Raw genomic sequence first — 13,780 nt, 5'->3', positions numbered from 1 at the left:
GTTTATTTTTTCTTCAATCAAACCTCCCCCCAAGCCCACTTTTCAAAAGTTTTGTTACAACGTCCATTTCTATTTTTCTTTTTCAGCTCAAAGATGAAGCTCGGAGACACCGTACCAAATTTCACATTTGAGACCAATCTCAGAAAGAATCAAAACTTGCACAGTTACATCGGAGACAAGTAAGTTTTTAAAATCATAACTGAATTTCTGAAAAAATACGATTTTTTAGTTGGCTGATGCTATTCAGTCATCCTGCCGATTTCACCCCTGTCTGTACTACCGAGCTGGCCGAACTTGTCAGACTTGCACCAGAGTTCAATAAGCGTCATGTGGAGATTCTCGCAATCAGCATCGACTCATCGGAAACTCACCGTGACTGGGCAAAGGATATTAATGCATTAGTCACGGGCTGCTTCAATGGAGGAAACAATCTTCCGTTCGAAATCATTGCTGATACTGATCGAAAAATTTGCACTGAATTGGGAATGATCGATCCAGACGAGCAAAACTCGCAAGGAATTTGTCTCTCAGCCAGAGCTGTTATGCTCTTCGGACCAGATAGAAAGCTGAAGTCGAAGATTCTCTATCCTGCTACATTCGGCAGAAACTTCGTGTAAGTCGAGATTAGCTACTCATGTGTTTAATCAATCACTTTTAGTGAGATTCTTCGTATGGTGGACGGAGTTCAACTTGGTACCAAAGCTCCAGTTGCTACTCCTGTTAACTGGATCTCAGGAGACAATGTGATCGCACAACCATCTCTCAGTCAGGAAAGAGTTATCAATGAGCTCTGCGGAGGTGATCCAAACAAGTGCAAGGTTGTCCCACTTCCAAGTGGAAAACGATATCTTCGTGTGATCGTGGGGGACGCTTACTTGCAGAACTGATATCTTTTTAACATGGTTTCATTTCGTTTTCTTTTTTCATTCTGGTTGTTTTGAATAAATATAATGTTGATCATACCGAAATGTCCAAAATCTGTTTCTCCAAATAAATATCTCGATGTTGGAGAACGGCGATTCTCAACTGATTTGCAGTCAAATATGGCATTTTTCGAACATTGTTCACAACTTTGATTGATTCAGCGAGGTCTAATGGTCCAGCGAATTTATTGAAAAGCTCTTCAAGGAGATAAGATCGAGCTTCAACAAGATGGTCAGCAACTTTCTGAAATTGAAAACTCAGAGTTTAGAGACGATTAGTTTTGCTTACTTTAATAAGTGGATTTCTGCAAAGTTGAGTTTGTTGTTGGAGTTGCATTCCATAATTAGTCAGCGTGTATGCCAAATCATAGTAACCAGCTCGAATGCAGATATCCATGCGCTGAAATTCATCGAGTAATTACAGCATGAAGTGTGTTTTTCCTTACCGAAGGGAGAGTCAGAAGTTCCCAAATTGGATTTGACTTATCAAGTGCTTTCTTAACTAACTCTTGTTCATCAGAAAGTTGCTTAGCTTTGACGCGAAACTCTTGAAAAGCAGTGGTTAATTCATCGGCTTGAACCGAAAGATCCACAGTCTTATCCCGCATTTCTCCAAACTGTAAGATTCGAGATTATACTACTACTGAATATCAATTAACTGATAAGAGCGCTTACTGTTTTTGAGCAATCATGTGTAGCTCTTCCAGCGTCTGCATATGTTCCATAGTTGTTGAACGCTAGATCACTGATCTGTGCGTCAATCGCTTTCAATTCACTTGCAAGCAACACTTTCTGACGCCCTGGAAACAGTTTTTAAAAACATTCTTCTTTGAACAACGTTACTTACGCATCTCTTCCAACCCCATGCTTCTAATGTCATCTCCACCTTGAAAATTGAAATCAGGATCCATGATTTCGAGCGGATAGAACTTACCAAAACGCGATAAGAAATCGTGTTGGCTGCCCGTAAAACGACACGAGAGCCGAAGTGTTCACACAATGTATACGAAACTACGCAAACATGCATTCCCATCGGTTTTGAAAACAAATTCGATTCCTGTCGTATTTATACCAAATTCTTGCGAATTTTCTTCGAAAAACCGAAGTTTTCTATAAAAAGAGAACCCATTCGTTTTATCAAACAGTTTGCAATTAAACCTATTGTATTTTCCACCCAGTTGCAAACGTATGACGCCTGTAATATATACAAGCAATAAACATTTCCAGATAACCGAAAATGGACGAGTTTTCATCTTCTCCATTGTACAAGGACAATGCTGATTGGAAAGATGTAACTCCGATTTACCCAAGCAAAAACGAGGAAGTTGCTGTCAAAATCGCGGTTACTGAAGACTGTTAGTAATAGTAGTAAATTTGGTCTTTCAAGTATCTTATTTCAGTTATTGACGCTTTCGCCTACTTCCGAGCTGTTCTGATCAAGAATGAGAAGTCTCCTCGTGTGATGGCTCTTCTCGAAGATTGCATCAGATTGAATCCGGCTAATTACACCGTTTGGCAATATCGGCGCGTCTGCCTCACAGAGTTGGGCTGGGATCTCAAGAAGGAGATGCGATATTTGGACGATATCATTCAAGAGTCATCGAAAAATTATCAAGTTTGGCATCACAGACGTTTCATTGTAGAGTTAATGGGCGAGAGCGCCGTCAGTGATGAACTCAGATTCTGTTCCGAAGTAATCAGAGAAGAAGAAAAAAACTATCATGCCTGGCAACACCGCCAGTGGGTTGTCCGAACTTTCAAAGTTCCCCTTGACGATGAACTCACTTTCGCCCTGAAAATGCTTCTCATCGACAGTCGCAATAATTCGGCCTACAACTATAGATACTTCATGCTCACATTGCACGATAAGACCGAGGACAAAGACCGTATCAATATTGAGATAAAGTGGGACTCGTCATATATTACAGATTAACCATTTCATTTACAGTCTGGCGAAAGAGTTCATTCAAAATATTCCAAACAACGAAAGCGCTTGGAATTATCTGACCGGTCTTCTGATTACGAATGGTATTACTTCTGACAGTAACGTCGTGAGCTTTGTAGAAGACTTGTACGAAACGACTCCAGAAGACAAAAGATCGCCATTTCTTCTTGCGTTCATTGCTGACATGATGCTGGAAAACATCGAAAACCAAACAGCGGCAGAAGAAAGTGCGGAGAGAGCTAAGAAAGTGAGCTACCAAAAAAACTACTTTTTTTGTATTTCATTATTACAGCTTTACAAGACACTCCAATCAATCGATCCCGTTCGCATTAATTATTACAAACATCAAAGCCTTCTTGCTCAAACCATGCTCATCAAAAGTCAGACTAAAGTGGCCGCGAAATAAGCACAACAATAGTCTCCTTCTTCCCGTTGACAATCTCCGTAATGTATATTGAAATGTTCTACTTATTTATCTGATAAAGGCTATGTTCGTGCCATTTTTCATTGAATGTGTTTATTGTTGTGTGTGAACATCACACCATGTACCTATATTTCACAGAAAATATTATTTCTTCGTTTTTCATATAACTCATTAAGATGGAGCAACTGAAAATGAAAACCGTAATTATGTTGGATCGAAGCGCCAAATTTATAGATGATTCCAATGAAACTTTCGATATAGCAATCAGAGAGGGTCCGAAGCAGAAAAAGGTAGAGTTCAAAAAAGACATTTGGACTTGGTGCATGGAAGGATTATTTGAAATGCAAAGAGTTCTGGCCGATGTCTATCCACTTGGAAATATTCCGATTCGATTTGCTGTTGCGGATTATATGGGTAAAATGCTGGAGACTGAATGGAAGAATAAGTTATTGTCACGAGAAGAGCTTGGAAAAATAGTGGTTGAAATTGGTCGGCCATCTGAATCAAACACAGATATTACTCCAGTTGGTGGATTGACTATGGCAATTGAAGCACTTGCAGTGGAAACTCCAGAACAGAAAGAGTACAATTATGATATTCGATATAATCTCAGTTAGTAATTTCTTTCGTTTCTAAATATGTGAATTTGAACATTTTGTAGACAAGAGGACGTCTCAAAACTCTGAAGTTGTTCGAGTTACTAATGAACTGAAGAACACTCCGTTGTTTTCAACAGTAGAAAATAAAGGCAACCTTATTTTATTTACAAGGTTAAAAACAGAAGACGAAATGGAGGCATTACAAAAGGAAGTTGCCAGTCTCGTTGTATCACGAAATTCAATTGCAAATGCTCCGTCGAACAAAACGTTCGTGTCTACCTTTGTTATCTGTAATTTTGTTTTTTAATTCAGATTCTGTCCGATCACTGCACTTCGGGTGTTCATCGTAAATTATTATGCTGTTGGAGAAGATTGCACTGTGAAAACTCACCCACTTCTAGAGCATCCTGAACTTCCACTTCTGAAGTTTTGGGTAATTTCAAGAAAAGTAACAGATATGTGTGTTGCTATCCATTCTCTTCTCGTTGCTTCCTTTGATCTTGGTTCGACAACAGTCACTAAAATACCAATGAAAGAAGACAATCGGGGATCCACTAATTATGATGTTGAACTGTTTCATTCTGGCCAAGTGCATACCTTGCTCAAGGAAAAAGAGCTCATTGCTGTAGGTTTATCATTGAGAATATTTTAATTCCAACAAACCTTTTGTATACAGATAGAGAGTAAAAAAGGGAGAGCAGATGAAGGACCGACATACGACTCAATTAGACTAACCTGGACTACAGCGCCAAAATCAAGGTGGTCTTTAGTAAGATGTTTATCCGGATTAAAAAGGTTTAATTTTATTCATTTTAAGTTTCCATATCATGGTGCTGCAGTTCCTTGCACTACAGCTGTTGCTTATTCTCGCCCTTCTGCTTGTTTGACTCAATTTGTCCGTGATGGAAGATGTGTCATGCTAGATTCTGAGGTTTCCCTTTTTCATACATTTCCTAATAAAATATTTATTACAGAAAACCTCAGAATTCGGAATGAACATGCCGGAAAAATTAGTTTCTCATATTCTGATAGCGAATCGTGGTCGAATTTTCATTCAGGAAATCGATTTCATGCAGAAGAGTGAGTGTGTTTTTGATATAGACCCTCAGTACTCATCCAATTTTTCTTATTTTGTTTTGATTCAGAGTTTGACAAGAGCCGAGTGGTTCGACAAGTCAAGTTTCCAAAAGCCACGTACGGCCCTAAAGATCCGATTAATCTCAATCAGTTGAAACACACTTACAAACAGATGGAGCTGAAACTGGTTGCCAAAAACAGAATGAACGAAGACATGACGGAAAAACGAGAAAAGAAGTGGAAAGCGCTCAAGAACTCAAATATTGAGAAACGTTTTTCACGAATCTCGAAAAATATCCCAGCATATGCGGACGATACTTTCATTTTTCAACCAAATGTTACAAACAAGCTGGAACCTCTAATTACAATGATAACGAAGAAGAAATTGACGCCTGCTGATGTCGAACAATGCAAAGCGAAAATTATGAAAATTCATCAAATGAGAGCTTTAAAAGAATTCATTGTCCCAGAAGAGGAGGATATCGAATTATGCCCAGTCGAAGATTTATCGGATCCAGAGGAACAAATTAGAGTAGCAATTGTAGAACTGGCAAAACATTTGGTGAAATATGTCACTTACTCCGATCGTCACAGTCAGATTTACAAGACATTCATGACTACTCTGGGTGCTGATAAACTGCTGAAGGTAGATGCTGAAGATTATGAAGCAGTGGACAAGTCAGTTTTGTAATAAATTGTTGGATATAATGTTCGAATTACAGCATGTTCCCAAAATCACCATTTTTCGACGGAGAAGAGAGCGAGGATTCCGACTCTTCTGATTCTTCAGACTTTTCTGAAAATTCAGATTCAGAAGAAGCGGAGGAATCAGACGAAAGTGAAGATTCCGAGAATACATTGACAACGTTTTTGAATAACTCGCTTGACAGACATCGACTGCCCTCTCAAAAAAGAAAAATATCCAAAGTGGAAGTAGTGAAAGAAAAACCGATTCAATTGGCTAAAGGTGAACTAATAGATTGTTGAGTTTGCAAATTAAATATTTGTTTCAGATATCGAGATTAACATTTTTGCGAAAATGTGCGATATGCTTGAGAAGAAAGAATCTCAGATCAGAAGAGAATTTGTTGGAAGAGAAGCACACGGAAACAAAGCCCCTCTATATTTACAACTGATGGAGAAATTAGAAAAGCCTGCGAGTCCTTCTACATCAGGAGACCGATCAGAGAGAACAGAACGAACAGATCGTCCAGATAGAATTGAACGGACAGAAAGAGTTGAAAGAATAGAACGGCTTCGGAATCTTGAACGAGGGGGCTCTGGTACTCCTCCACCAATACGAAGACCATATAACTGAACATATCATTTCGGGTCAGAATCATTCGGGTTTCGTTTCATAAACTATCTTGCAGAATAAACCTTAATTAATTTGAATTGCAATAACGTACTGTTTCTGGTTTGACAACCATCCTATATTTTTGTTGCAAATTACTTCAATAGTTTGTTGAATTTTACTAACTCCCATAGTTTGCTGAATTTCAGATGACTGATGAAACTGAAGCATTGATAAGAGTTGACCACGTAAAGTACAGAAAAGCTGGAGACGGAAGGTCACCAATTGGCCGTTTGGCTCTGTTCAGTGATTACGTCGAATGGAGAGATAACGCAAGTCCAGAAGTTTTCACTTGTAAATTTATTCACATTAAAGGTGAAATAGAAATAAAAAGGAAGTTGTTTTGTAAACTATAATATTTCTAGGTCAAAGAGTATCTCCACCTCACAAATCGAAAGTTCAGCTGCAGTTGAATCTAGCAAATGACGAACAAGCTACTTTTGTATTTCTCAATCCTGGATCTTCAAAGGAGGATTTACTGAAAGAACGAGATGTTTTTAAAGTGAAACTACAGAATGCTCTCACTCAGCATCGTAAACGTGTTAATGAGGTATGATCCGTTTGGGGTGTCGTTCGCGGAAATCACTTCGTGATGGGCATGTGGAAACTCGTCCACCGCTCGTTTCAACTTTGAAATTACCTTCGGTACTTTCTTTTGGAAATTTTACTATTCATAAGGAGCTCTTGTACAATAAAGCTCGTTTGTATTATTATCGATCTGCGTTTATCCCAAACGCGCCCTATTGAACAAGAGTTCCATAACGCAGCAGTTCTACATCGTAACAGTTCTAAAAGCGAACACCGACCATTTTCTTTAATATCTACCATTCTTCCTCGTTTTTTTTTGTTTCGTTTATTTTTTTAGTCTAGGTTGGAAAAAACGAACACTGTTTATAAATTTATACCCAATTTCGTGAATTTTTTGATGCACACAATCAAAAAATATTTCGTTTTCTTTCGGTTGTTCTTCGAGATGTTCTTCAACTCCGCATCATTCTGCCTCATTTTTTGAAACTTTTGAACAACTCCGGTTCATCCGCTTTTCACTAAATTAGGTATATTTTAAATGCAAAAATCGAAAAATTGACGGAATTGGGTATTTATAAACTCATTAAAAATAAAACATTAATTTTCATCAAAATCCGTTATATAAATACCGAAAAAAAATTCGAAGTTGAAACAAGCGGTGGACGAAATTCTGCATGACCATCATGCGGCGGTATTCGAACACGAATAAACACAAAACAAATCGAAAATTTTGTTTAGCTGGCTAAATCAGTGGAAAGTAAATCTATGAACACGGAACTCGAAGCGAAGCAGAAAATTTTATGCGAAGATCGTAATCTGGAAAAGCTTTATAAAAATTTGGTATACACGAAAACGATAACTCCGCAAGACTTCTGGTCAGATTACTATCAGCAAGAAGGTGTTTCGGAAGACAAAATTGGAATTAATGGGGCCTTTCTTGCAAATATTGTTCAACAGGAAGGAACAAATGGCGTCAGGTTGAATTTGAATCAAGAAATCATTCAAGCGATTTATACAACATATCCAACAGGTTGGGAACAATTTAGTAATATTTCTGACAGTTGTTCTTTCAGTGCAAAAGAAAAACCTCGAATTGGTTCCACATGAAATGTCAGAAGAAACGTTCTGGAAGAAATTCTTTCAATCTCATTATTTCCATCGGGAAAGAGAAGTTCTTCCGAATCCAAAAGATCCATTCGCAGAATGTGTTCGTGACGATGATGAAGAAATGACGAAGATGTCTGCTGAGAAAGTTCAAAGAAAACGATTCGATTTGGATCATATTGACGACAATGGTTTGAGAGATTTCGTTCATGTAAGTTAACATTTAGAATAAGATCCCCACGTCTTTTTTCAGAAATCTGAATCGTTGCCAAAGTCAACAAGGAATACTCTCATCAAGAGATGCAACTATTTATCTGAAAAGATTCTTGCGAGTTCATGGAAATCCGGAGAAGCAAGCACCTCTGCTGGAAAAGAAAAGAAAGGATTTGGTGTTCTGGACGTTAGTTATTTTTTATTGAGAATACTTTTTAAACGGTCGTTTTCAGAGACTTGTGGTTGAAACAGAGGGTCGACTGGAATCTGATGATCTTGCTGAGAAAGAAAGTCAAGAAGAAGTTCAACTTGTTCGTATCAATTCATCGGCTAAAGCAACACAATCAGTTTATTCCAAAAGAGAAATGCAACAATACAAAGGCATCGTGGCTGACTATTTCAGCAATTGGTCTGTGGAGGGTATCCTTCATCGTAACGAGATGTTGTTGGATCAACAAGGGATGGAAATTTTCGAAACTGAAGAAGCTTTGAGAGATGAACAAGATGGTGCACCTCCACCGGAAATATGGTGTCAGACTGCTTCAGAACTCACAAAAATGCGAGATATTCACAGTTCGGTACGAGAGCTCTGCAGACATTTCTGGAAATGTTTTCCTCCTGTGAGCACCGAAACAGAAGAGAAATTAATTCGCATGGCAACAACTTTGAGTAAATTCAAGGATGAACAATTGAGTAGAAATAAGGAAATCGATCCGACAAATCTTGAACATTGCGTCCAAATGATTGATCTCGCTCTTCAGAAGTTTGAATCGTATGAAATGAAGAAACCTAATTAACTTGACTATGATCTATTACTCTTTTGAAAAGTCTTTCTCGTTAATGTTGTGAATATATCCCACTTTTAAATATAAAAGTTATCCTTTATCGAATTAAAATTTCCCATAAAATTGTTTGTTCAATTATTATCTTTGATTTCACATTTTCTTTCAAAATGCTACATTCCTATTGATGCAGAATCTAAACATGCGAAGACTGTTTCAACTGGCTATTCGAAGCAGAAATTTGAAATTTGGTCTAGCCAGAAGATACACATCAACAGAAGCTTCGACTTCTGAAGAGGACGCAACACCGCCATCTCTTCGACCAGATTTGAACTTTGAATTTCTTCTCGATGAGAAGAATTTAGAAACAATCAAAGAGAATATTCTGTAAGCTCGGAGATAAAATTCGAATTTTGATTTCCACTTTTTCAGTCACAGAAAAGGAGTCGGAGATATTGACAGAGTTCATGAAAAATGGGCAGTTATTCAGAAAATGATGAATTCTGGTGAGAAACCAAGTGATATCAATGAGCAGAAGTATGCCCAACTATGGAATGAACTTTACGATGAAGCGATTCTGATTCCAAATATGACGAAAGACGGAGTGCCACGTGGGGGAGAGGAGAATGCAAAGAAAGTAGCTGAATGGGGAGAAAAACGAGAGGATGATTGTCTGACAGCTGAGAAACTTGTACAGACATGGAGATCATTGTTACATCCAACTGATGCTTCTGGACAAAGATCTTATGTTTTTCTCGGTGCATTAGCAAGTTTGGAAAAGGCTCTACTAGATTATGCTCATGAAAGAGTGTGTGCTCTTGGATTTCGCCCGATTACTGTACCTGATATTGTATCGGGAGAAGTAACACAAGCATGTGGAGTAATGCAGAGAAGTGATCATCCAATTCAATATACCCTTGGTGGCGATGAAACACACACTAAACTATCTGGAACTGCTGAAATGGGAATTGCTGCATTTTTGAGAGGACGAACATTTCAAGAAGAACAGCTTCCCATTCGATTGGTCTCTCTTAGCAGATGTTTTCGAACAGAGATCAGTAAATCAGCTAGTGAAGCAAAGCTTTATCGTGTTCACGAATTCAGTAAAGTGGAGATGTTCGTTGTGAGTACACCAGAACAAAGTGATGCAGAGTTGGATTATTTGGTTGAAGTTCAAAAAGGAACATTCCAGGCACTTGGAGTTCATTGCAGGTAATTTATGTGTTTCCATTTCAATTGTATCCGAATTTTTGGTTGTTCATTCCTCACTAACCAGATACATTTTTGCAGACAGCTAGAAATGCCTTCTGAAGAACTCGGTGCATCTGCTGCACGAAAGTTTGATATCGAAGCATGGATGCCTGGAAGAAAGCTGTACGGAGAGGTCTCATCAGCCAGTAATTGTACTGATTTCCAAGCAAGACGGCTCGGAATCAAATACAAATCTGCTGACGGAACAACAAAATATGCTCACACATGCAACGGAACAGCTCTCGCGTCAACAAGAACACTCATTTCAATTCTAGAAACATTCCAAAATGTAAGTTTTTTATTATTCATGGAATGCTCATTTAATTTTGATACTTCAGGACAAAAAAGGAATTGGCGAGCTTCCAGAACCACTTCGAAAACGTATAAAACAACGTGGAGGTCCACTTCGTTTTCAGCCTGCAAAGTCTCTTGTCTAATCATAATGTGTTCAGTAAATAGAGATCAATCTACGTGTTTTGTTTCGAGTTTTTAGATTAGTTTTCTGGTAATACACTTTTTTAGTTCCTATTTCGGTTAATCTGTACGCAATGGAAATCAAAAGACACATATATTACCGACTTTTATGAAAAACAAAAACAAGCTTCGGAAGAAAGAAACAGTTTACAACAAAAAGTAATACAGTAAGCAACATTATTCAATCCCATACAAAAAAGTGTACTGCATAGCCAGTATCCCTGATCGAGGCCCATTTACCCCCGCCAGTTTGCTGAATATCAATATAATCGGAGCAGTCGATTTCCTCTGGTTCATACAGACCGAAGTCGATTATTCTGAATATCTTGAATGTATTTCACTGGATCTCCTGGACAAAAACTCACTTCGGATCAAATTTGAAATGCTTTGGTCTTCTCAAACCGTCCCATTTCATCGCATTGCATTCCGCCCAAAATTCCCTCCAGTTGATAACTCTAAACAAATTGTGATGAGTTCGCGTGATTACTGCTTGCAAGTTGTGATATGACTCTCTTCTTATCCATTTTCGGATCAACTCCTGCCAAAATTCTTTACTGTAGTTAGAATTGTCGAGAATCATATAACGACCATTGAATTTTCTCATAAGCATTGGTGTCATGTCTTCAGAATTCCGAAACGCTAGTCTGTCAAGTTTCCATAACTTTGCGTCCTCTTGCAATTTTTCATCAGTAAAGTTTGATTTTATATGAAGACTCTCTAGAGTCGGATGTCTCTTCAAAAAGTATTCTAGTGTCGCCGTACTGAATAATCTCTGAATGACAAAAGAGTCTTTTGCATTCTTGATAAGAGTTGATAAACTCAAGGAATCCGTGCAATAAACATTGATCTGAACTCGTGGTTCATTTCGAAATATATAATTAATGTGAAGCTGGAGTGAATTGATAACCACATTTTGCTCTGAATGGAGGTATTCGAGATAGTGATTGAAATTTTTAGATTCAGTAGATTTGATAAATCTGAAATTAATTTTCATTGAATTTTGTTTGGTCAGATACATTTCCTACAATAAAAAATGCTTCGGTTACAGTAATCCTACAGTACCCGGGTAAGGGTTTCAAAGAAAAACGACACTAAAAAGAAAGTCTCACCTGCTTTTTATAGTTGCTCCTCCCATTTTCATTTTTTTCAAATCTTTTGTATCACCATACGAAATACGCCTCACGAGTACCAAAGGGTGTACATTGTCATTATGTTCCAAGAATCTGAGAGCAACCTGAATTCTGTTGTATGCGACTAAATAATGAACTCTCTTCGGCCTCAATTCGGCACTTCGAATGACATGTTTCATATGTTTAGAGCATAAACTCAACCAGAATACATCTCTTAATTCGAGTTGTTTTATCACTTCGATTTGCACCAAACCGGGAAATTTAAGAAATGGAAGAGACATTCTGAAAAATTCAAATTCGATAAATGTATAAATCAATAGAGTATTTGGAAAACCGAAAAAAAGAAGACGTTCAGAACAATAAATAGAGGTGACAGTGAGAGGAATAAGGAGATAATTGCCCTGAAGATGGGTATCGATCTGGTCTGACAGCTGACATATCACTGCTCAGACAATTTGAAATATTTGCGAATAACGTGATGGATCTGCTGAAAAATTCGAAAACCGGACAATTTCGTCTGTAGAGAATTTCAAGCAGCAGAATTTGGAGTAAAATATAAACCTGACGATCGAACAATGATGGGCGTAAAATTAACATTTCGTTTGAATAGAATCAATAGAATCAATAGAATCAATAATATTTATGAGTAGGATTTTGAATTCCAAGAATAAATCTGTTCATTTTGTAATAACGCCCCAATCAGAGACGTTAGAAGAAAATTAATAGGAAAATTAGGAAGAGAAATAAGTGAGGTTTATATGTAACTCGAAAGGTATAAATATTCAGAAGATAAAGAGCAATGTCTATCACTAGCCGAAATCATAATCAATAATATTTGTCGTGAGAGAACTTTCGATTCACGTATTTTTTCTAATTTTCAATTTAATTTCCCGAAAATGAAGTTTTATTTGTCAATTTGTCCGAATGAAAAGACTCGAATTAATCGGTTTACTGTTCCTTCTTCAAATCGTCCTCATTGATGCAGCTCAAGGATCCAGCGCTTTCTTTCAGTAAGAAGTTGAAAATCTTCTTACTGAATTGATTGAAAATTCAGGTCAACTATAAGTCTGATTGGAATCGGAGTGTTCACTGTATTCGTGGGCGTTCTTCTTGTCTATGCATGCAGAATTGATATAAAACACTGGAGGAAAAGTATTGATGGAAGAGTTCAACTTGAGTATCCGAATGCTTCGTTGGCTGAATTTCAGCTTCCACCAATGCATAACACTCCAGAAAAAGTGTCAACTCCATTGGAACCAGAAATAAAAACAGAATCTACACAGATTGAGAAAACTCACGAGGAGAAAACACTTCGAATTGTGACAGGTTTCTAAAGAAAAGCATAACTTGAACCACCTCTCTTCCACAATTTCAGCCATGTACACTGCTTCAAACAGAGATGTTCCAGAATCTGTACATCAGGTACACATATAGAACAATGATTGAACAATTTTCATCTGGTTTCAGAGTCTTCAATCGAAACGTGGAAATCTGGCACGCCCTCAGAGAACTCCAGTCACTTTACAAACGATTTCTGAGAAAGCAAATGAACAAGAACGATCAGAAAAATCTACTCATTAGATTCTGAATAAAAGTATTTCAAACACACATATTTATTCAAAAGAATTTCTGATTTTTGAGACTGAATACTTTCTGAATTCTAGGCCTATTCCAGATGTTTACTGTAAATTCTAAGTGTCGACTAGTGACTAAAAATTCGAATTCGAATTTTATATTCCAGAAATTCCAAATGTTACTGTAGGTTTTTTGAGATTGTGGATAGACTGCTTTTGCCGTTCAACTAATAAAATTTCGAAAAAATAGGGTTTTGAAAATTACCTGCTGTTAATTAACGCATTAATATTTGACTGAAAAAATTAATTAAGAGTTTCTAATTTGAACTCCCGCCAAAAATAACGAGAAACGCGCCAACCAAAAGCGTCAGTAACCTCTTTGCGTGTTTCTATTTTTTAATT

At 37.5% G+C, this 13,780-nt stretch overlaps 8 protein-coding genes across 8 annotated transcripts; 6 read left to right on the top strand and 2 right to left on the bottom strand.

The window, feature by feature from the left end:
- Positions 1-93: 93 nt before the first annotated feature.
- GCK72_014641 (uncharacterized protein) lies at positions 94-887 on the top strand (the record flags this gene model as incomplete). Its single annotated transcript, XM_003108138.1, has 3 exons — positions 94-179; positions 230-613; positions 659-887. The coding sequence occupies 3 exons, from the start codon at positions 94-96 to the stop codon at positions 885-887; spliced, it is 699 nt and encodes a 232-aa protein (XP_003108186.1).
- Positions 888-957: 70 nt separating this feature from the next.
- GCK72_014640 (uncharacterized protein) lies at positions 958-1,834 on the bottom strand (the record flags this gene model as incomplete). The annotated part of the gene is made up of 5 exons (XM_003108123.1): positions 958-1,167; positions 1,213-1,323; positions 1,370-1,540; positions 1,599-1,723; positions 1,771-1,834. 5 exons carry the CDS (start codon positions 1,832-1,834, stop codon positions 958-960), a joined length of 681 nt encoding a protein of 226 aa, XP_003108171.1.
- Positions 1,835-2,160: 326 nt separating this feature from the next.
- On the top strand, positions 2,161-3,274 carry GCK72_014639 (uncharacterized protein; the record flags this gene model as incomplete). The annotated part of the gene is made up of 4 exons (XM_003108039.2): positions 2,161-2,278; positions 2,324-2,828; positions 2,872-3,115; positions 3,161-3,274. The coding sequence occupies 4 exons, from the start codon at positions 2,161-2,163 to the stop codon at positions 3,272-3,274; spliced, it is 981 nt and encodes a 326-aa protein (XP_003108087.2).
- A 194-nt stretch (positions 3,275-3,468) lies between these two features.
- On the top strand, positions 3,469-6,286 carry GCK72_014638 (uncharacterized protein; the record flags this gene model as incomplete). Its single annotated transcript, XM_053730383.1, has 9 exons — positions 3,469-3,904; positions 3,954-4,158; positions 4,204-4,516; positions 4,568-4,660; positions 4,709-4,822; positions 4,866-4,971; positions 5,037-5,646; positions 5,691-5,935; positions 5,982-6,286. The coding sequence occupies 9 exons, from the start codon at positions 3,469-3,471 to the stop codon at positions 6,284-6,286; spliced, it is 2,427 nt and encodes an 808-aa protein (XP_053585155.1).
- A 185-nt stretch (positions 6,287-6,471) lies between these two features.
- Positions 6,472-8,964, top strand: GCK72_014637 (uncharacterized protein; the record flags this gene model as incomplete). The annotated part of the gene is made up of 6 exons (XM_003108219.2): positions 6,472-6,637; positions 6,688-6,872; positions 7,589-7,880; positions 7,924-8,165; positions 8,208-8,354; positions 8,401-8,964. 6 exons carry the CDS (start codon positions 6,472-6,474, stop codon positions 8,962-8,964), a joined length of 1,596 nt encoding a protein of 531 aa, XP_003108267.2.
- Positions 8,965-9,151: 187 nt separating this feature from the next.
- Positions 9,152-10,637, top strand: GCK72_014636 (uncharacterized protein; the record flags this gene model as incomplete). The annotated part of the gene is made up of 4 exons (XM_003087015.2): positions 9,152-9,336; positions 9,382-10,161; positions 10,240-10,489; positions 10,539-10,637. 4 exons carry the CDS (start codon positions 9,152-9,154, stop codon positions 10,635-10,637), a joined length of 1,314 nt encoding a protein of 437 aa, XP_003087063.2.
- A 218-nt stretch (positions 10,638-10,855) lies between these two features.
- Positions 10,856-13,055, bottom strand: GCK72_014635 (uncharacterized protein; the record flags this gene model as incomplete). Its single annotated transcript, XM_003108217.2, has 5 exons — positions 10,856-10,991; positions 11,040-11,651; positions 11,784-12,086; positions 12,757-12,837; positions 12,895-13,055. 5 exons carry the CDS (start codon positions 13,053-13,055, stop codon positions 10,856-10,858), a joined length of 1,293 nt encoding a protein of 430 aa, XP_003108265.2.
- GCK72_014634 (uncharacterized protein) lies at positions 12,729-13,385 on the top strand (the record flags this gene model as incomplete). The annotated part of the gene is made up of 4 exons (XM_003108203.2): positions 12,729-12,814; positions 12,859-13,130; positions 13,180-13,226; positions 13,272-13,385. 4 exons carry the CDS (start codon positions 12,729-12,731, stop codon positions 13,383-13,385), a joined length of 519 nt encoding a protein of 172 aa, XP_003108251.2.
- Positions 13,386-13,780: the final 395 nt, after the last annotated feature.

Source organism: Caenorhabditis remanei, chromosome IV (assembly GCF_010183535.1).
Source record: "Caenorhabditis remanei strain PX506 chromosome IV, whole genome shotgun sequence".
Classification (NCBI taxonomy): Eukaryota; Metazoa; Nematoda; class Chromadorea; order Rhabditida; family Rhabditidae; genus Caenorhabditis; species Caenorhabditis remanei.
This window is presented reverse-complemented; position numbering and strand designations above follow the sequence as displayed.